The sequence below is a fragment of the Toxotes jaculatrix genome, chromosome 8, assembly GCF_017976425.1.
Source record: "Toxotes jaculatrix isolate fToxJac2 chromosome 8, fToxJac2.pri, whole genome shotgun sequence".
NCBI lineage: Eukaryota > Metazoa > Chordata > Actinopteri > Toxotidae > Toxotes > Toxotes jaculatrix.
The window spans coordinates 12,097,468-12,116,247 of NC_054401.1; the positions used below are offsets into that span (position 1 = coordinate 12,097,468).

General features: G+C 40.5%; 3 protein-coding genes across 5 annotated transcripts; all 3 read left to right on the forward strand.

The window, feature by feature from the left end:
* The first annotated feature begins 102 nt into the window (after positions 1-102).
* On the forward strand, positions 103-3,908 carry LOC121186183 (boLa class II histocompatibility antigen, DQB*0101 beta chain-like). 3 transcript variants are annotated; one of them, XM_041044852.1, is made up of 5 exons: positions 103-250; positions 1,091-1,351; positions 1,793-2,074; positions 2,287-2,397; positions 2,841-3,908. In XM_041044852.1, exons 1-5 carry the CDS (start codon positions 193-195, stop codon positions 2,864-2,866), a joined length of 738 nt encoding a protein of 245 aa, XP_040900786.1. In that variant the 5' UTR covers positions 103-192; the 3' UTR covers positions 2,867-3,908. The 3 variants fall into 3 exon arrangements, with proteins under 3 accessions (XP_040900786.1, XP_040900788.1, XP_040900787.1); XM_041044853.1 differs by lacking the exon at positions 103-250 and adding an exon at positions 1,555-1,571 and having other exon boundaries at positions 1,174-1,351; XM_041044854.1 differs by lacking the exon at positions 1,091-1,351 and having other exon boundaries at positions 106-250.
* A 2,502-nt stretch (positions 3,909-6,410) lies between these two features.
* On the forward strand, positions 6,411-7,804 carry LOC121186181 (SPRY domain-containing SOCS box protein 4). The gene is made up of 2 exons (XM_041044849.1): positions 6,411-7,155; positions 7,291-7,804. The coding sequence occupies exons 1-2, from the start codon at positions 6,411-6,413 to the stop codon at positions 7,419-7,421; spliced, it is 876 nt and encodes a 291-aa protein (XP_040900783.1). The 3' UTR covers positions 7,422-7,804.
* Positions 7,805-8,417: 613 nt separating this feature from the next.
* msh5 (mutS homolog 5) lies at positions 8,418-16,508 on the forward strand. The gene is made up of 25 exons (XM_041043799.1): positions 8,418-8,522; positions 8,613-8,736; positions 8,906-8,986; positions 9,311-9,364; positions 9,460-9,581; positions 9,722-9,831; positions 10,194-10,229; positions 10,520-10,602; positions 10,699-10,744; positions 11,346-11,484; positions 11,668-11,730; positions 11,823-11,951; positions 12,421-12,493; positions 12,590-12,699; positions 12,851-12,931; positions 13,050-13,137; positions 13,246-13,313; positions 14,015-14,133; positions 14,207-14,333; positions 14,455-14,604; positions 14,836-14,910; positions 15,618-15,764; positions 15,993-16,130; positions 16,218-16,291; positions 16,388-16,508. The coding sequence occupies exons 1-25, from the start codon at positions 8,418-8,420 to the stop codon at positions 16,506-16,508; spliced, it is 2,463 nt and encodes an 820-aa protein (XP_040899733.1).
* Positions 16,509-18,780: the final 2,272 nt, after the last annotated feature.

Sequence of the window (18,780 nt, forward strand, 5' to 3'; positions counted from 1 at the left end):
TTGTACAATCTCTCCGTACATATCCAGCATAAAAGTATGAAAACAAATCACACGTGCACCACACCTGCTTACAGTAAAAAAAAAAAAAAAAGGGGAAAAAAGTTGGGCAGTGTCTGCTGCAGCTGTTTCACTTCCTCATGTTTCCAGTGGGAGACTAATTTACTTCTGTTTCTGTCTTTCACGTTTGATACCATGCAAGTTCACAGCTTCTTTTCATTGTTGTGTCTGTTCTGCTTCTTTTCAACAGTCGGTAAGTAACATTAAAATAGCCTCTGTCATTATTTAATCGTGTTGCTGTTCCAAGCAGAATATAGACAGGCAGGAGACAAATATTCAGTTGCTACTAGAGGTGCTAATTAATGTATCAAAGAATTTAAAGTGAAGTGAATATAATTATCACCGGCAGAATCAATAGCTTTTCGGTAGTTGAGCTACAGTTTTAGGCAGCTGAGCTATTAAACTTATTATACTTTCAGTGAACTCAGTAACAGCTTGGACTAAAGGAACGGATGGAACTGACTTTGACACATGTGCTGCAGCAGCTACATCCTGTAGCCTAAAATTGCAGAAACAGCTAGTAACATCACAGGAGGTTATACTGAGTCTTCCTAACTAGTATCATAAGCATTGTCTATTATGTCAGACTTTGGTTTAATACCGTTGCTCTGGTGGTGAAGAGGTGTGACGGTCAGATAAATGAGTACACGTAAAACCACCTCCTGTATAGTCTCCTTCACTGTGTTTTCTGCGGTTGCCGTGGTCGCACTTACTGCTGTACGTATCAAAGTGCCTTTAAATGATGATGCGACTACTTATGGAAGAACTATTCAGACGTTTTACTTGGGTAAAAGCAGAAATACTGCATTTAAAAATACTTTCTTACAAGTAAAAGTACTGCAATTAAAATCTTACTTAAGAGAATGTGTGTCGGCCTAAGTTTTAAAAGAAAAGTGTGGACTACTTAAAGTACAAAAGTAGTATTCACGATCCATTCAAGTGTCAGTGTCTGTCAGTGTTACACTTTTTCTAGTATTGGATTATTTGGAGGCACTATTTTCCTCATTTCATGCTTTTTGGCAATATGTTACAGGTGCTCTCTTCGGTTATGGTTTAATTCGTTGCCAGTTCACCTCCAACCATGAAGTTGTTTATCTGGAACAAATCTACCTTAATAAGGTGCTGCTTATCCAGTACAACAGCACTTTGGGAAAAGTTATGGGCTACACAGAAAAGTCAAAGGAAATCGCAGACGACCTTAACAAAAACCCAGCTTTTCTGAGAAGACGAAGAAAGGATTCAGAGAAATGCATAACCCATATGCCACTGGTGATGGATGTCCTTTCAAAACCAGGTGATCTGAAAGTTGAAACTCTGGTAATGCTTCAGTTTACAGCCTGTAAACACATTCATTATGTATATGGCATCATTAAAACACTTGCTGTGTATCTATAACAGGACAAATATGTATGCACAAGGGAAAAAGACAAGAGGTTAGGGAGTACGTCGACTTAGGGAGTGCTGTGACTTATCATGTAATTAATTTCTAAATTACAGAATTTCAGAATTACATGGTAAGGTAACAAACAAAGCTCTACTTCTCCCCTTCTACATATCATTACTATCCAGTAAGTATTTCATTAGTATGTCATATGTACAAAATATTTACACTGTAATTTGCAGGCTGTAATCTAAAGCACTGCAGAAATTCAGCATGATTGGATCATAATAAGTGGATTAATAAAAAATCTGTGATTTCATCAGTTGTTTTGTCTATGGGTCTATCTCCCTCCAGTCGAGCCCTACGTCAGGCTGAGGTCAGTTGAGGCAGCGAGCAGCAAACATCCAGCCATGCTCGTCTGCAGTGTGCACGACTTTTATCCCAAACAAATCAGAGTGACCTGGCGGAGAGACGGAAAGACGGTGACATCTGATGTGACGTCCACTGATGAGCTGCCCAATGGGAACTGGCTCTACCAGATGCACTCCTATCTGGAGTACACACCCAGACGTGGAGAGAAAATCACCTGCGTGGTGGAGCACGCCAGCCTCATGAGTCCCAAACTTTATGACTGGGGTAAGAGAGTGACAGGAGGTGTGAGGCATAACAGTATAGATTAGATTAACTTCAGTGTTACCAAAGCAAAACTGTTCTTGACCCTCATCCTTATCAATAATAAAATAACACTCAACTGAACAAGCATTTTTGATAAAATCTATGATAGAAGATGTTTAATAAATATGAATGTACAATGTGTAAATTTGTGTATGTGATAAATGTGTTTTCAGACCCCATACACGAGTCAGACAGGAATAAGATCGCTGCTGGGACAGCTGGGCTGCTGCTGGGTTTGATCTTTTTACTTGCCGGGGTGATTTACTTCCAGAAGAACACTACGGGTGAGAGACAGGACCAAATCAGCAAAATATAAATCTAGAGGCCACCAAAGTTAACAGCGGAGGCAAAAAGTGTGTACAGATAAAAAGGCCCTGTTCAAATCAGTCACTGTATCTGTCGCTTGTGTAATCACGTTAGTTAGCACTGTTGGGAGTTGTCTGAAGTGAAACTCACAGATGTCATTGCGTCAACACATCTGTGTCTGAAAAGATTTTATTGTTTCCTTTTTTAAATTTTTTTAATTCATCTAACAATAGAACAGGAAAGTCGTCCAACCAGTGATTATTTGAGCAAGTCTATCAGAGTTAATGTTACACTTGTAGTTTTGGCAAGAGACTCTAAGGGAAAAAAACTGTCTAGACTTAAACACTTCTCAACAAAGAAATTATTGTCACTCAAAATCAGCAATGTGTGACTCTGTTTTTCCTCGTTTTTTCTTTTCTAGGTCGGTTGTTGGTGCCAACAAGTTAAGGGGGTCTGCCACTTTGGCTGAAATATCTATAATACTATCAAAAATGTGAAATGATCCCAACCAAAATGCCAGAGGACAGAATAAGTAAGAAAGTTTTAATGTGGAGTAAATCTTCTGAGTTGTACTCAGATCTTGGGGAGACTGATGTGAAGTATATCTACAGGGATAATTTGTGTTTTAATGTTAATTTATTTAAAGTATGTTTTTATTGAAGTTTGAAGGAAACTGGTTTGAAAAGGTCAAAGCCTAAATTAAGGACATATATGTATGTCCAACATAAGTTTGGCCTTGAATCATGTGTAATGTCTTGTTTAACCACAAGTCAGAGATCTTTAGTTGCACTGTTGAATGTGCTTAGTAAATTGTCGTTATAGACAATGAAGTTCTGAAAGTTGTTTTCTTATTCTTTGAAAATGTATATGTTGCACTTTGGTTCTGCTTTCTATGAACTGACGGTATCTTGTAAAGCCACTGAGGCTGCTGGGAACAGCTGTCATTACTTTAAGTTATACACTAGATATATCGCTCATCTTTCCATCAATTAAAGGTCCCATGAAATCTGTCAATCATTGGGATCCAGCATCTTGAGGACCAAGGTAAACTCACAGACTCCATATTATACTGAAGGAACGCTCCAGAGGATCTTTGGTGTCTACTCAAAGTGGCACCACGGGTTATCAAGAAAAACAGAGACACTGCATGAGAAGAAAAATAAACAGACTCTAAATAAAAAGATAAATGACTTCACAAACTGCACTCAATGTGTGTGATTAGATGTGTAGTGATTAGATTTTCCCAGCATTGCCACATCTCTTATTTATGTAAAGGAGATAAAACCTTCTGTTACAGCACTTTTATGCTATATTGTCTGTGTTGTTGTGCATACTTCTACTAAAATCTTATTTTAGGTTATTCTTATTATTTTAGTTTCATTAGTTTTGGACAGTTTACCAGAATGTTTAGTTTTCTGAATGTCTTTAAGATCATCAGTACCAGACTAAGAGTTTTGTAAAAGTGTGACAACAAAAATAAATAAATCTATAAAAACACAGCTACAAAGAATTCTGAATGGCTGCCTACACCTAACTTTTGGTAACTGGACAGAATGGCATACACGTTTGTTTATTTCTTTAAATAAATGTGCCAGTATAAAACTAGCTATGACACAAACTTAACTATTCCTTTAGCTAATGATGTTAGGTATGGAAAGGTGCACGATATAAACTTAATCATTACCACAAGGACATATTTGTTAGATGTCATGCCAATCTTGTTCATAATTTTAGATGTTAAAAAAGAATTTCATGCCTGATAAAATTTTATGGATGTGTAGTATACTGTGGTGTGCAGCATCTGGACCATACCCAAACTGGGTAGAGAAATGTAATTTGTCATATTACTGAAAGTAAATATGATTCAATGTTTGCGATAAATGTCATTTCAGATCCACTGACTGAGTCAGAGAGCAATATAACCACTGTTAAGATAGCAGGGTTATCCATGTGAAGCCTCTTTAAAAGACCAAAACAAACAGTCTATCCATTAAAAACTTCTCAAATTGGGACGGAAGAATCAGCGAGTAGTGGAACAATCTTTGTACGATATATCATTTCCAATTTCAGGTCAGGTGTGGGTACCAGCAAAAAAAATCCAGATGGTAAAAATAAATAAATGAAAAACTAAAAGTACTGTGGGTTTTTTTCTGTACATCCCCACAGTACTCAACATGATGTGACCCAGTTTCATCTCTGCTCTCCTCCACTAGGTTGATTGGGTATAGAGGCCCTCAGTACTGTCTTACAGGCAAGAGATGCTGTTGCTGGACTGTAGCCTCAACATGAATCGACAGATTAGCCTAGTTTAATACGTGCAAGGAATGTAAAGTGGTGAAGGTGAGTGGTAATATGAATCAAGAAAGCAAACAAAAGTTACAAAAACTGACATTTTTTTTTCTGGGTGGGGGTTTGTAGGTTGCAGTCTACTATGTCACAATACATGGGACAGACTGCTTTTCTTTCTTTATGCTATTTTTAGTTCCTAACAGGACTGAACCATTATTGCGTTCACTTGATGTGGTCTGGGAAGACATGGGAGAAGGGATGCTGAAAATTTGTACTAGGTGGAGTTTACTATCAGAAGTTCACAATGGAGATCATATCATGTATGACCTATGGGGGCTCCTTAACAAATTAAGTCATTTATATACTTATACTTATATGCTTCATCATTGATCAATTACTTAAAATGGAGTATTCCATCAAACATCCAGCTTTCTGTCAATCTACAAATCTAATTTGCTCCAAAAGCTTTGGAGCAGTACCTCACGGTCGTCTGTAAGACAGCGCGCAGGGCCGCATGCTCCTGTCGCGTGCGCCTGCGCTCTCCGCAATAATGAGCCGCTTTGGGTTCTATTTCATTTTCCTCTTCTTATTAATTAAAAGCCCAAGTTTGATTCTCCTCTTATGCTTCGCGATTTATGTTTATATTCATTACAGAACGCGATAAAAAAATAAATCAGCTGGTTAAAAACAGAGGGGGGGTGATGAGAGATGTGATGGAGAGCCTATAAATCAGACTGCACGAATCATTTCTCCGTGATTTCTTTCTTTCTTTCTTTCTTTTTTTTTTACGAACGCGTCACGCGACCTCTCGTCCTTGTCACTGCAGCTCTGGATGGCGTCAGTCTGAGGTGATGGACTGTGCTGTTCCCGTCTCGGAGGTCGTCCCGAAACCCAAAACACCGGAGCGGACACGGACAGACAGAGCGGTTACGTTACCGAGCAGCGATAAGACGTAGGAGATGATTGATAAGAGAGTCTTAAAAAACACAGATACGGACACACGGAGAGAGGATGTGTCGAAACAGCCTGTCTGTAAGGACCAGAGGGAAGGATTCGTCAAAACAGCTGGTAAGACTTAAAAGACTTACTGTCTGTTTTTACTGACCTGCTTCAACAGGTGAAGAAACCTGAACCATCTTTGAATGTGTGGGGACTTTTTATCTTTTGCTCTGTTGCCACATATCTCCTTTTCCCCTTATTCTTATATACTTTTGATTAAATTAACAAATAATTACTCAAGTATTGTACTTAAATTCAGTTTTTGAGATGCCCATTTCATGCTGCTTTATTCGTTTATTCCAGAAATTTACATTACATTTACTTCACTGCTTCTATCTGACAGCTGCTTTTCAGATTAGGATTATTAATCATTTTACCTTATTCTCAGTACTCTACTTTGTTTTACTGACACTTTGTTCCACCTTAGCATTCAAATTCTCTACTTAACAGTTTTCCACAGCCCTACTTCGCTCTACTCAACTTTACCTAATATTATTCTACTCTACATTGTGCTCTACTGCTTTTCTGTTGTTCTCTGTTACAGTCTTTTCTACTCTATCTCACACTGTCCTGTTCTGGGTGGACTGGAGCTGACTAACAGATCACTGAACTTACCATATTTGTTTACTGTCTTCTCAGCAGTTCTTTCTCTGGCAACATTCAGCGGTGACCCTGCCTGTGTCCGGCTCTGTACACTGTACCAATGGGTCTCTCACTGTCAGCTTGGTTGTACAGCAGGACAGACGACAGCCCTCCCTCCCCGTCATCGGCTTTCACTCCACTGGCCGTCCCGACCTCCTCTCGCCTCGCGATCACTCTGAACTCCTCTCCATGTTCCCCAGGAGACAGCCGCTCACAGTGGAGCTCAGTCCACCGCTCTCCTCACTTTGTGCTCTCTGCCTGCAAACAGAAAGCAACACGTTCACCTGTTGAGCTTAGCAGCGATGGGGTGAGAGCAGAGATGGGGGTGAAAGGTGGGCTTCATGTCTGGGAGGTGCTGTGGAACCCCGACCACAGAGGGAGTCACGCTGTTTTGGGCGTTTCCATGCATGACTGTCCTCTGCAGGCCTCAGGGTACAACGTGCTGGTGGGTGGAGACGCACAGTCCTGGGGCTGGGAACTCAAAACTAATCAGCTCTGGCATGGTGGACAGAGTCTGGGACTCTACCCAGGAAAGACAAGGAGGTGTCACTCTGAGGCTGCAGAGGATTTCAGGCCACAGTCTTCCACTTTACCGCAGCCAAAAGTGGCAGAGACGCCTCTCCCCATCCCTGAATGTGTCCTGCTGGTCCTGGACACTGATGCAGGGACTCTGGGATTCGTTGTTGATGGCAGTTTTCTTGGAGTAGCTTTTAAAGATCTTCCTCAAGGGGTGGAGCTGTTCCCAGCGGTGAGCAGCGTGAGAGGGGGAGCCAGCATACGACTACGCTACGTGAACGGTGCCACACGTGAGTATCTAGATATAATTAACCAGATAATTGAATTGGTTAGAAACAGCAACTAAGGTCACTGTAACTTGTAAAAAAAAAAATCCAAATCACATACTGCGAAACTAATACTTTCTCATTCTCTTTCATTCTCAGGTGATCCCCCTGCCCTGATGGCTTTATGTGGACTGTCAATTTGTCAGTTTTTGGGGCAGCAGAGGCAGAATCAAACTGACAAACTGCCTCTACCCCCTTTTCTTCAGCACTACCTGCTTTCTAGTCATTAATTTGCACACACACATAATAGGAATGCTTTTGTCAGTTACTGCAGAACTTGCATTTCCTTTTCAGGTCAAGTCAAGTAGAACTTTGTTTGTTCCCAGTGGGGCAATTGGAGCGGTAATAAGAAGAACAAGATCAAAGACACACAAGGCAATTACAATAATACAATTAAAAAACTGGTTATGTGAAAAGTGTATTTATTATTCATCATATTTATTACAAAATGAAATATTCAGTACGTGGTCCACTGATAATATTGTGAAACTCATCTGTAAACTGTGTTTAGTTTCAAAATATCAACAGTGAACTGGGAGGAAATGTAGGGATTTTGGGAGCACAATTGTTTCGCAAAACTAGGGCATGTAGGCTGATTCTGAATGTTTCCTTCTTTGTGTATAAAATAAATGACTCCTTTATAAAGTTTTCATTATTTCTGTTTTAAAGTGAGTGTGTGAATACAACACTGTTGCCATGACAACAGCGGGACGACAGGGACGCTGTGCGCAGTGGCGCAAAGCAAGTTCAGCTAAAAGTTTTTGTCACCTTTCTATTATCGGTTGAGTTTTACCAATGACTAATACCTGTTGTTGGTTTTACTGTAAAAAGTCCCAGCCCATCCTGTGAGTATATGTCAGCTAACTAAACGAAGGCTGTGAATAAAACAGTTATTTTTGGTTAAACGGGACTAACTAGCTTACACTGGTTCACCCGAGGTTCGCCACTGGACAATTATCACTTGATTACGGAGCTTTCTAGTGAGTTTCAGCTCATTGTTTACCTGTCCGCCCATTACTACTGCTTTGGTTTACTCCAACGACACTTACAATGTTGTTGTTGTTGTTGTTTTAATCAAAAGAGAGAGGTCTGTTCGCAACTCGTTGCCAAAAGAAAATTAATAAATGAACGCAGGTTTGTATATTGTAACCTTTTTCTGTGGTCAAATCTAATTTAGAGCACTAAATGAGCTCAATTTGACTGGTCCTTCGTAGAATTAACTGTTCATGGCAGCACTGGAAGATCTGAGTGGAGGAGGAGGAGGAGGAGGGCGGTTAGTTTGTGGTCCCCCAGGCATAAATGGTGATGAAGAGGAAGAAGACTCACCTGCGGTAAGCTCAGGTGTCACACTCACAGATGCACACTTTTGCATTTGTATGTTTGTTGTTGTTGTTGTTGTTGTTGTTGTTGTCGTTTTCTAGGTTTTACTGAGTGTTTTGGTCCAGCATGGACAGGTGGGCCTCTCCTTCTATGACACTGAGGACTCTTCTTTACACTACATGGTAGACACTCCTGACAACCACGAGCTCCACCTGCTGGCCAGAGGTTAAACACTATACCTGTTATTTACAAGATATCAGTCTCTTTCTCAAACAGATTTAGGATCATGGTTTTTTTTATAGTTTTAATTGCCTAAATACTATGATTTTGTTAAAAAAAAAAAACTTCTCTGTTGTGTTTGTCAAACTTGATATATCTAATTTCCCTTGTTTAGTTATCCAGGAGGTTACTCCCCATGTAATCATTACCAGTGCAAAGCAGGAGCGCTGCATGACCCGCTTCCTGCAACAACTGGGTGAGCTCTGGGATATGATTATTCTTTGAGATTGAGATGAAAAAGCACAAAAAGTCACAGACAGTTTTGTTTTGACATGGCGTGAGATAAGTAGTTTCTGGGTCAAGGCAATGAAATAAGATTGAGGACAAAGCAGGCAGTTAGTTGTGATAAAGGAGAAAAGCGATTGTATAGCTATTATACGCTGCATAAAAAAAATCTTTTTCTGAGCACACTATTGTAACACAATTTCACCATGTGAAATCACAACTTTTACAATAACTTTTTTCTTTCATACAACTGATTAGCTTTAATTTTTTCAAACTCCTCTCTGTTGTATCCCAGGTTCAAACCCAGAGTACAAGCCAGAGGTGGTTACTTATCCATATGTTGACTTTGGTAATATCCAAGTATTATCATGAATTCTTAGGTAGAATTTTTGCATGAAATTTGCATAATTTTCCACATGAATGGCTTAATTTGGAATGTTGCAGGTCTGGAGGTTGGTAAGCAGAGGCTGCTCTCTGCTCATTTACCCTTCCTCCCTGCCTCCATTTCAGAGAGAGACAGAATGTCCTACCTCTCCTCCTGTATCTCCTTTGACTCTCCCCTGATGGTGAGCTGGCTGTTTAAATATCATCCTATCCAGTAGTTCATCATACTGCACTGAGATGATCACAAACTGTCAATCATTCTTCATTTTTGTTTGCGTGTCTGTTTCGTGTGCGCACACGCGTGTGTGCATCCATTACATAGCTGAGGACAGTGGGCGCTCTGCTAAAATGTCTGGACAGGAGGAGAGTGGGAGTGGAGCTGGAAGACAGCAGTGTTGGAGTTCCTATCCTACAGTTCAACGCCTACACGCTGTGAGACACACATAAATGTAGCAATGCACACGCACACACAGGACTGTGATTACACATTTTCCATAATGAGGGCACTGAACTTTTTTTTTTCAATGAAGAATGTCGTTTTACTTCTCTGTATTTAGCCACATCAGTTTTAGTCTGTCAAACATGCAGCAGGATGAATCATTTACTTGTACCTTTACGTTTTCATAGTATATGTACATTAACTGTATTTACATTTTCCGTTTTACCTCTATTTCTCTTCTTATTTGTTCTTTATATAGAGCAAACCAAACCTTTAAGGTGACGCAGAAGGTTTCATGAATGAAAAATGTTGCTTAGAACTCTAAAAAGGGGCATTGTGTTTCATCCTAATATAGGAAAGGTGTGGTGTATATTGACCAGGACACATACAGGTAGGAATTCACAGTTTGTAAATGTTTCCAGGGTCTGACCATGATTATATAAATCCTCATAGACATATAATATACTATACTATCATCATGTACTATAATATAGTCCTCTTGTTAAATTGTTCGTTCAACAACTAAAGCCTGCAGTGTTGCTGCTGGTAATTAAATATGCTAAAACCGCCTACCAGTAAGATTCACTTTCTTATGTTATATCCATAATTTTTTCATTGTATGAAATACCTTGTTTAGATCGGCTTAGTGTGGAGATAACCCTAGATTTTGCATTGTGCCAGTGTACTGCAGATCTTCAAGTCAGAACGTCACCCATCAGTGTACAAGCTGCATTCAGGTGAAAAAGAAGGACTCAGTCTTTATGGTATGCAGCTCAGACAGGTGCATTTCAGGGTTTTATTTCTTGTCTTGCTAAAGTAATGGTGTGACCACTAACTACTTGTCCTATTGTTTACAACAGGTATACTAAACCGCTGCAAGTGTAAGTTTGGCTCCAGATTGCTACGGTGAGAAACATCTCAGTCACCTACAGACAGAAATAATTAAGCGACCTTTCATTAAAAGTGAAATTTGCAGCTAATTTAATAAACAGGGGAAATTCAATGTGCATGCATCACCCATAAAACACAGTAACATTAAACATAGCTGACATCAACTGCCTGGCTAAAGTTTTCAATGTTAAACAATTAACTACTTTATAAAAAGTGAATTTATTATTAGGTACATCTGGAGCATTAGAAACAAACAACAAAACAACCAACCAAAGCAGCAAAAATTCAATAAAGCTTTTGTCAAACAAACAGCAACACTACTGTTTTGTGATTCAAAGAGAAGATTTGTGTTTGTTTGTTTGTTTGTTTGTTTGTTTGTATCTATGGCAACAAGAAAAATTTGTCCACTTTTCCAACATAACACAGTGTCTGTTTTTGGTCCTGGAACCAATGATATTATGGTGATTTTAAGTCCATGGAATGTACATTTACACAACAGAACACACAACAGACTCAGTGTTTGGTGACAGTGATTGGGCGATGTAAAGGTTGTGAGTTTGTACTATTTTCTTTAGAGAAGTACCGTAAGTGTAAGTGATGTCCTGTCTTTTGTCAGCCAATGGTTTCTGCGGCCAACACAGGACCTGGCCGTGTTGCACAGGAGACAGGAAGTGATACGTTTCTTCACATCACCTCGGAACTCAGATGTCCTGAGCACCCTGCAGTCCTTGCTACGCAACATCAGAAACATACCAGTAACAACTCTGACCCAGTGACCTTCTTTCCTTCACATTGTTGACCAAATTACCCCTTTACCTGATGCGTGTGTGTGTGTGTGTGTGTGTGTGTGTGTGTGTGTGTGTGTGTGTGTGTGTGTGTGTGTGTGTGTGTGTGTGTGTGTGTGTGTGTGTGTGTGTGTGTGTGTGTGTGTGTGGTAGACTCTTCTGCACAGGATGTCACTCTCTCACACCAAAGTGACAGACTGGCAAAATCTCTACAAGGTTGGAGCTGCAGTATTACCATGCGCACTTTTTCCATGTGACAGATTCTGTTCTGTGTACAAAATGTTTGTGTGTTTGTGTGTGTTTGTCAGACAGTGTACAGTGCAGTGTGTATTAGGGACACGGTGCGACACCTGCCTCAGTTCATTCAGCTCTTTCACGATATCAGCGAGGAGTTCTCTGATGACCTCCACTACATCTCCTCCGTCATCAGCCGAGTTGTGAGTTCTTCCCTTTATGTTGTGCACTTAAAAATCTAAATCAAAATGCAGATTTGGAACAAACATTTACAAAAACCAAAAACAATTTCTTCATTACATCTAACACAACTCTCGGGAATCCTGGGATTAAAATGGTGCATTCTAACAGTGTACGTCCTGAACAGACATCTAGCAGTTTGTCTGGTTTTCTGGTTCACTCTTAGCTCTTCTGCTAGTACTGTTTTATCCTGATCTCTTAATTGTAGTCTATAAGTTTAAGGTTGGCTTGGCTTGATTACATTTTTGTTAGGTTTAGGTATTTTTATTGTTGCCATGAGCTGTGTTCTTATCCTTTTACCATTTTATCCTGATCTCTTATCTGCAGATTTGAATGTTTGTCTAAGTATATGATTTTTACTTTGGAATAAATAAATAAACATTGAATGAATAACTGAGTAAAAAGAGTCCATCTCTGTTTTGGGACGTGTAGGTGGATTTTGAAACCAGCATAGCCGAGAACCGCTTCACCATCAAACCAAACGTGGACCCTGCGATAGATGAGAGTAAGCACAGTGAAGTGTCACTTTTATTTGTTGGCCTGTGTGACTTTTATATGCTGGTTGAACTGAACTCTTAATTAAACTCTCCCCCTCTTTTAGAGAAGAGGAGGATGATGGGGTTGTCGGACTTCCTCACAGATGTTGCCAGAAGAGAGCTGGAACATCTGGATGCTCGCATCCCCTCCTGCTGTGTCATCTACATCCCACTGGTTCTGTCTTTAAGTTTACATAGCTACCGTCTAATATATGTATTCCCAACCATTATGTATGTATTTCCATTTTTATTTGCTGGTATGTTTCTCTGGAGCACCATATACTGAATATCAGTGCTGATACATCACTGATTAATTCTCCTTACAGATTGGATTCCTGCTCTCTGTCCCTCGCCTGCCCAGTATGGTGGATAAAGAGGACTTTGAGATAGAGGGGCTAGATTTTATGGTGTGTTTGTGATCGTTTGTTATTTCTGTGTGTGTGCTTTTCAAAATAATAAAATTGCACCTGTTTTTATCACCTGTATGATCTATGTTTTTGTACCGTGTGTGTTTTTGTGGGCTAGTTTCTGTCAGAGGACCGTCTGCACTACCGCAGCCAGAGAACCAAGGAGTTAGACGACCTCCTGGGAGACTTGCACTGTGACATTAGAGGTCTTTTACAGGACACACTCGCCTGAGAGATGTGCATCTGAAAGTTTTACAGCAATCATTCTATATTTCGCAAGATACTTTCCTGATGGTACAGTTCCTGTTTCTCAGACATGGAGACGGCAGTAATGACACAACTGCAGAACACAATCCTCGAGAGGAGCAGCTCCCTTTACAAGGTTGGTGTGCATCACTGCACACTTCCAGTTTCCAATGTTTAAAACATGACTCCCACTCTGATAAAAAATGACTGTTGGTGTGAAAGTAATGCTGTTAATGCGTGTAGGTGGATTTTGTTGTGATTATCTATGTGTTGGGATGTGTTGCTCATTTTGATTATGAAACAGGTCTTGATCCCACAGCACTTGATACAAGTTATTTTCAAGTGCTGTGATATTTGTCTCATGATTGATGTGCAGCTATTGCATTCTGTAAATGCAAATTTTATTGTTATTTCTGAGGGTAGAATGAGTATTGAGGTCAGATGATGAATTATTGTGTTTACAATAGTGTAGCTGTAGTTTGAATTGTCTAGCTATCAGGCAGCAACTTTGTAGTTAAATGAATCTTAAAGTTTTATTAGAATACAGACTTGCAGACTCATTAAGCTTTGTTAACATGATACCTCACCCAAAATCTCTCTTTTGAGAATGAAACACACACACACTCACCACCCGCTCACGGGTTATAATCATTCCTTACAGTGAAAGGTTTTTCAATTATCAGAACATCCAATGAAAAATCTTAAACCACTCCAATAACATAATATTCTTCTTTATTGTGCAGTTGTGCAAGTCTGTTGAGATAAGGCTGCATCATCACTGGTAAGAAGACCTGTGTTTAGGACATTCAGCATGTTTAATGTGTGTGTGTTGTGTAGGTCCTGGACCTCATCGCTGAACTGGACTGTCTGATGGCTATGAGCAGTGCCTCTCAGGAGTACAGCTATACCTCCCCCAAGCTGGCCAGCCACAGGAAGATAACAGTCACACAGGGCAGGTAGGCACTCGCACATGAGACTTACAATAATTACAGTGTACAATGTACAGTTCTGTACTTAATTATTTTCTAGACACCCGCTGTTGGAGCTGTGCTCTCCTGTGTTTGTGGCCAACTCCTTCCAGAGCTCAGAGCTGCAGGGAAGAGTCAAGGTCATCACTGGACCCAACTCTTCTGGCAAGAGCATCTATCTTAAACAGGTAGGTCAAGTTTGGCTCAGTTAGGGAGGCTCTCCCATTCATAGCATTTGTTCACAGCACAGTATTTACTGTGCAAGCCTCGCTTGTTAACTCATCTTTCTTTCTAATTTGACTTTGCCAGGTGGGTCTGATTGTGTTCATGGCTCTGATTGGGTCAGACGTGCCGGCAAAGGAGGCAGAGATCGGTCTGGTGGATGGGATCTTCACCCGCATGCAGAGCAGAGAGTCTGTGTCCATGGGCCTCAGCACCTTCATGATCGACCTCAACCAGGTACCTAACACACACACACACAAGTTTCTGAGTGTATGCTTTGTGTGCGTCTGTGTGGGGGTGTGGAAATAAAAGACATGAACTTCCAACACTACTGTCCTCGACTCCCACTCTCCACCTGTCAAGACATTTTTATAATGCAACTACTGCCCACAACCATAACACACACACACACACACACAATAAAATAAAGTGTAGTATACTGTAACTGTTCATGTCTCTATTCTCCAGATGGCCCAGGCTCTCAACAGCAGTACTGGCAACTCATTAGTTCTCATCGATGAATTCGGGAAAGGAACTAACACAGTAAGAAGAACTTGTTCCAGCACTTTGTGAATTAGATACATATGTATACACATAACAAGGACACACAGTGTCAGTTATGTGAGGCACCTGAAACTAATCCCAGCCAATATTATCCAATTTAGAGCTGCAGCATGAACAGAGCCTCAGTTCAGTCCAACATGTGCCACACATTAGCAAGAAAATTGCAGCAGCTGTTAGACTTCAGATATAGAAGTGTTGATGTGCGCCAACTACAGGCAAGGGAAATGGTAACACTTAAAATCGCTGCAGCTATTGCTTTTGTTTTCTGGAAGTGGCAACGTGTCCCATATAACAGCAAGGTGGTGGTGGTGATGGTCAGACAATGACAGACCAGCTCCCCTTGCACAGAGTGAGCAACCTATTTGTGCAACAAAGGTTTCAAAGTAAACACAAGGATTTCTAGTTCCAAAGAGGAAATATAATCACCTATTACAATGGTAACAAGTTAAAAATTGTTTTTTCTAACATACTGTTACTCGGGCAAAGAGAAAGAGGGACATCTGGTGTCTGGATCTTTTCATCCACTGATCAATAGACAGGAATGTCCTGTTAATTGGTTTATTCATGGCACCAACTCAGTGTCAGGCTATCAAGGGTTTGCGTAAAGAGCTTAACCTGAATTAAGGCTGAAGAGCTTCTTCATCCTTATTCAGAAACACAGCCAATGGTATAATGTTCCCCTGCAGGTGGATGGACTGTCCTTGCTGGCTGCATCAATCTCTCATTGGCTGAGAAAAGCTCCAGTGGATGTTCCTCACGTCCTGTTGGCTACCAACTTCCACAGTTTGCTGCAGCTGAGCCTGTTACCGTCCTCTGTCCTGCTGTCCCTTCTGGTACTGAGAGATACTTCAGCTGAGCTTGCACAATAAGCAAAACACTTGTGTGAATGTTCAGAGACTTTTCATGATGGCAGACTAATGTGCTACAGAACAATGTTGACAGCAGAAACTTCCAAATCAGCTAATGAGGCTCCATTTCAGATGTTTTACTTTATTTATAAAGTTTACTTTATAAATATGTGGTTTTTGTCTGTATTTATTTTGTGTGTGTGTGTGTGGTAGACTCTAGAGACAGCAGTGGATGGGGATGAGTTGGTGTTTCTGTACCAACTGAAGGAAGGGATCTGCCAGTCCAGCTATGCTGCCAACATCGCTACACTGGCAGGCCTGCCAATTAGTCTTGTACAGAGAGGAGTGGAGGTAAACACACACACAGATACACACACACACTCACACAGTGGTACACAGAAGCATCGACTGACTGTTTGTGGGTGCGTGTTTGGTAAGGTGTCTGAACTGTACAGGACAGGAAGGTCCATCAAACGCATCGACAATGCATCATCGGATGAGCAGGCAAACAGGTTTGTTAATCTTTAACTGCACAGAAAGAAAGTAAAACCCCACACAAGTGAGCAGCGTGTGATGCAGACAGGCGTGTATGTTTGTGTCACTGACAGGTGCAGGTCTGTGGTGGAGAAGTTCCTGAACCTCAACCTAGAGGACAAAGAGTTGGACCTGCAGCGCTTCATGAAAGATGAACTCCTGCCCTCTGCTGGAGAGCTGCTGAATCGCAGCTGAGCAACTGTTGTGCTGCAAATGTTTTCCTGCAGCTCTGTGGTTAGTTTGTCTCTTCATTCCTCTGTGTTGACAGTCGGTTTTAGGAGTGACCAGGCTTTAAGTGATGTTCTACCTGGACAGGATACTTTAATCTATATACATGACTAGAATGCTTTAATAGTAACACGTAACATTTAATATCCTGCATGTGTTACAAAGGTTCATGTTGTAGCAAAACAATATACCTAGCTCAGTTTTTCCTTGCGTTTTGTTAAACTGAAATACTGTATGTACATTTCAAAATATTAAATGTGACACAAAACAGATTTGGCCTAAATTAATGCCATTATTAAAAGAAGTATTTTCTAATTCAGTAGTCTAACAGACAGTACAAAAGCTGGTGATTTTTCTACACCATATGGCTGAGATTCTTTCAGTATCACTTCACACAGTCTTTTCTTTAGATCAGCAAACAAATGCAGGTTGTTTACTGTGATCCCGTTGAGTCTTCAGTGATGAGCCAGGTAGTTAGGAAAGCCACAGTGAGGTAGAAAAGAGTGTAGATGGGAAGTTTGTGGGCCGAGTTGCAGAACGGTGTGTCGCAGCAGTGTTTGGTCATGACGAAGATGGTTTTGTTAGGGAGGAGCTCCACCGTGGTCTCCACATCACACTCCTCTGCCTTCACACAGCCCAAAGTCTTAACATCTAGAACATCAGCTAGGGAGACAAGATGATGGTATTCAGTGCCAACATTTCAAAGTGAAGTGAAACAATATGCACTTGTCCTAATAACCTTTACTCACGTTCTCATATTTAGATTAACAAACAGACTCTGACTAAAAATACAGTCTTATCCAACACACCTGCCTTCCCTCGGCCCGTGTAGCACCTCTCGCCGAGGCTGCAGTTGGTTTCAGTGGTGTAGCAGGCGTCCCAGAAGCCCAGGTCACAGCGGAAACACTCCAGCAACTCTTCCTCTTCCGCAAATGCCATCGACTCCATGAGCAGCTCTTGCTGCTCCTTCTCCTCACCTGAGCCCGAAAACCAGCACAGAAACAGCACAGTTTAATACAGGAAACTGTCTCTAACAACAAAATGACCTGTCATGTCCAGTATATTGAAACCTGACAAACATGAAGGTGACTGATACAAATCATTTGTATTTAAGTTGCAGATAAAACTATGCAAAATCAGGAATCAGATAAAACAATAATAAAAACAAATGAGAATATTAAAAATACTAAGATAAGAGATGAACCAAGAGTATATAGATTCATAAACAGTGTACAGTGGGTGTCAGATTAATGAATAAAATGCTCTGGATTATTCAGATTTTGAGGCATTTATGTAATAGCTTGTTGGACGCATTTATTATTCAGGGGTTGCTGAATGTGGGAAGTGTTGGAGCGCTACTGAAGCCAAACTGATGAGCCACATTCTGCCGAGCATCTCAGAAATATTTAGTTTATCCTGCAGCAGTTTGGCACTTGTTTCTCTGAGTAGATGACTTGTGTTATTCAGAAAGTGTTTCAGGTCTTAGAGCACCATTGTGTTTTTATCAACCATACAGATACAGGGATTAATAGAAAATGTTGGCAGCAGCAGAACACAGTGGAGGAGTAGGGTTATTCCTGGGGCTCAACAGTGCAATTAAAAATGAAAAAGTGTGCAAACTGTAAAAAATATATTTAGGATCACGTGTGCAAATAAAGGGTATAACAAAGTTCAACCCAAACAGACTCTATATTTATTTATTATATTTATTTTGTTTGTTTCAAGAAAAGGGTTGATAACGCACCAACAAGGATGATGCAGTCACTGCTCTGAACCAATCCCATCCATCTAAAAAGAATCACATGATTTTACGTGGACCACTGGCTAAATATCTATACATTGCTGTATTGTTCTCACAATGCATTCACAGAACCTGGGAGATGGGACGGCCCCCCACACTCTCCCAAGCCCAGCAACCACCATGAGGACAGAGGGACAGAGTAGTAGTGGTAAAAAGTAAAACCCCAACAGAGGGAGGCTTGGGCTGGGGCCTAGTAGTGATGGACCTTTGAATTCAAAAATATTCACATTTCTGCCCTTAAACCATCATTGTAAAGAATATCTGAAAATCTGTATCATACAGTAGTTTTGCATAATACATGAATGAAGACAAAAACTATAAATTTTCACATAAAAACTTTTAGTTTTCTTTTTTTTAATGAACAATGAAAAACATGCTTGTGCCTGTGAACAATTAATTAAACCTTTCCTCTGACACTCCCTAAAACCCTGAGCCCTT

Coding starts and splice junctions, on each gene's coding strand:
- LOC121186183 (XM_041044852.1), top strand. CDS start 193: ATGCAAGTTCACAGCTTCTTTTCATTGTTGTGTCTGTTCTGCTTCTTT. Junction 1,352..1,792: donor GGATGTCCTTTCAAAACCAG/GTGATCTGAAAG, acceptor ATCTCCCTCCAG/TCGAGCCCTACGTCAGGCTG. Junction 2,398..2,840: donor CTTCCAGAAGAACACTACGG/GTGAGAGACAGG, acceptor TTTCTTTTCTAG/GTCGGTTGTTGGTGCCAACA.
- LOC121186181 (XM_041044849.1), top strand. CDS start 6,411: ATGGGTCTCTCACTGTCAGCTTGGTTGTACAGCAGGACAGACGACAGC. Junction 7,156..7,290: donor CTACGTGAACGGTGCCACAC/GTGAGTATCTAG, acceptor TTTCATTCTCAG/GTGATCCCCCTGCCCTGATG.
- msh5 (XM_041043799.1), top strand. CDS start 8,418: ATGGCAGCACTGGAAGATCTGAGTGGAGGAGGAGGAGGAGGAGGGCGG. Junction 14,334..14,454: donor AGAGCATCTATCTTAAACAG/GTAGGTCAAGTT, acceptor TGACTTTGCCAG/GTGGGTCTGATTGTGTTCAT. Junction 14,911..15,617: donor TCGGGAAAGGAACTAACACA/GTAAGAAGAACT, acceptor GTTCCCCTGCAG/GTGGATGGACTGTCCTTGCT.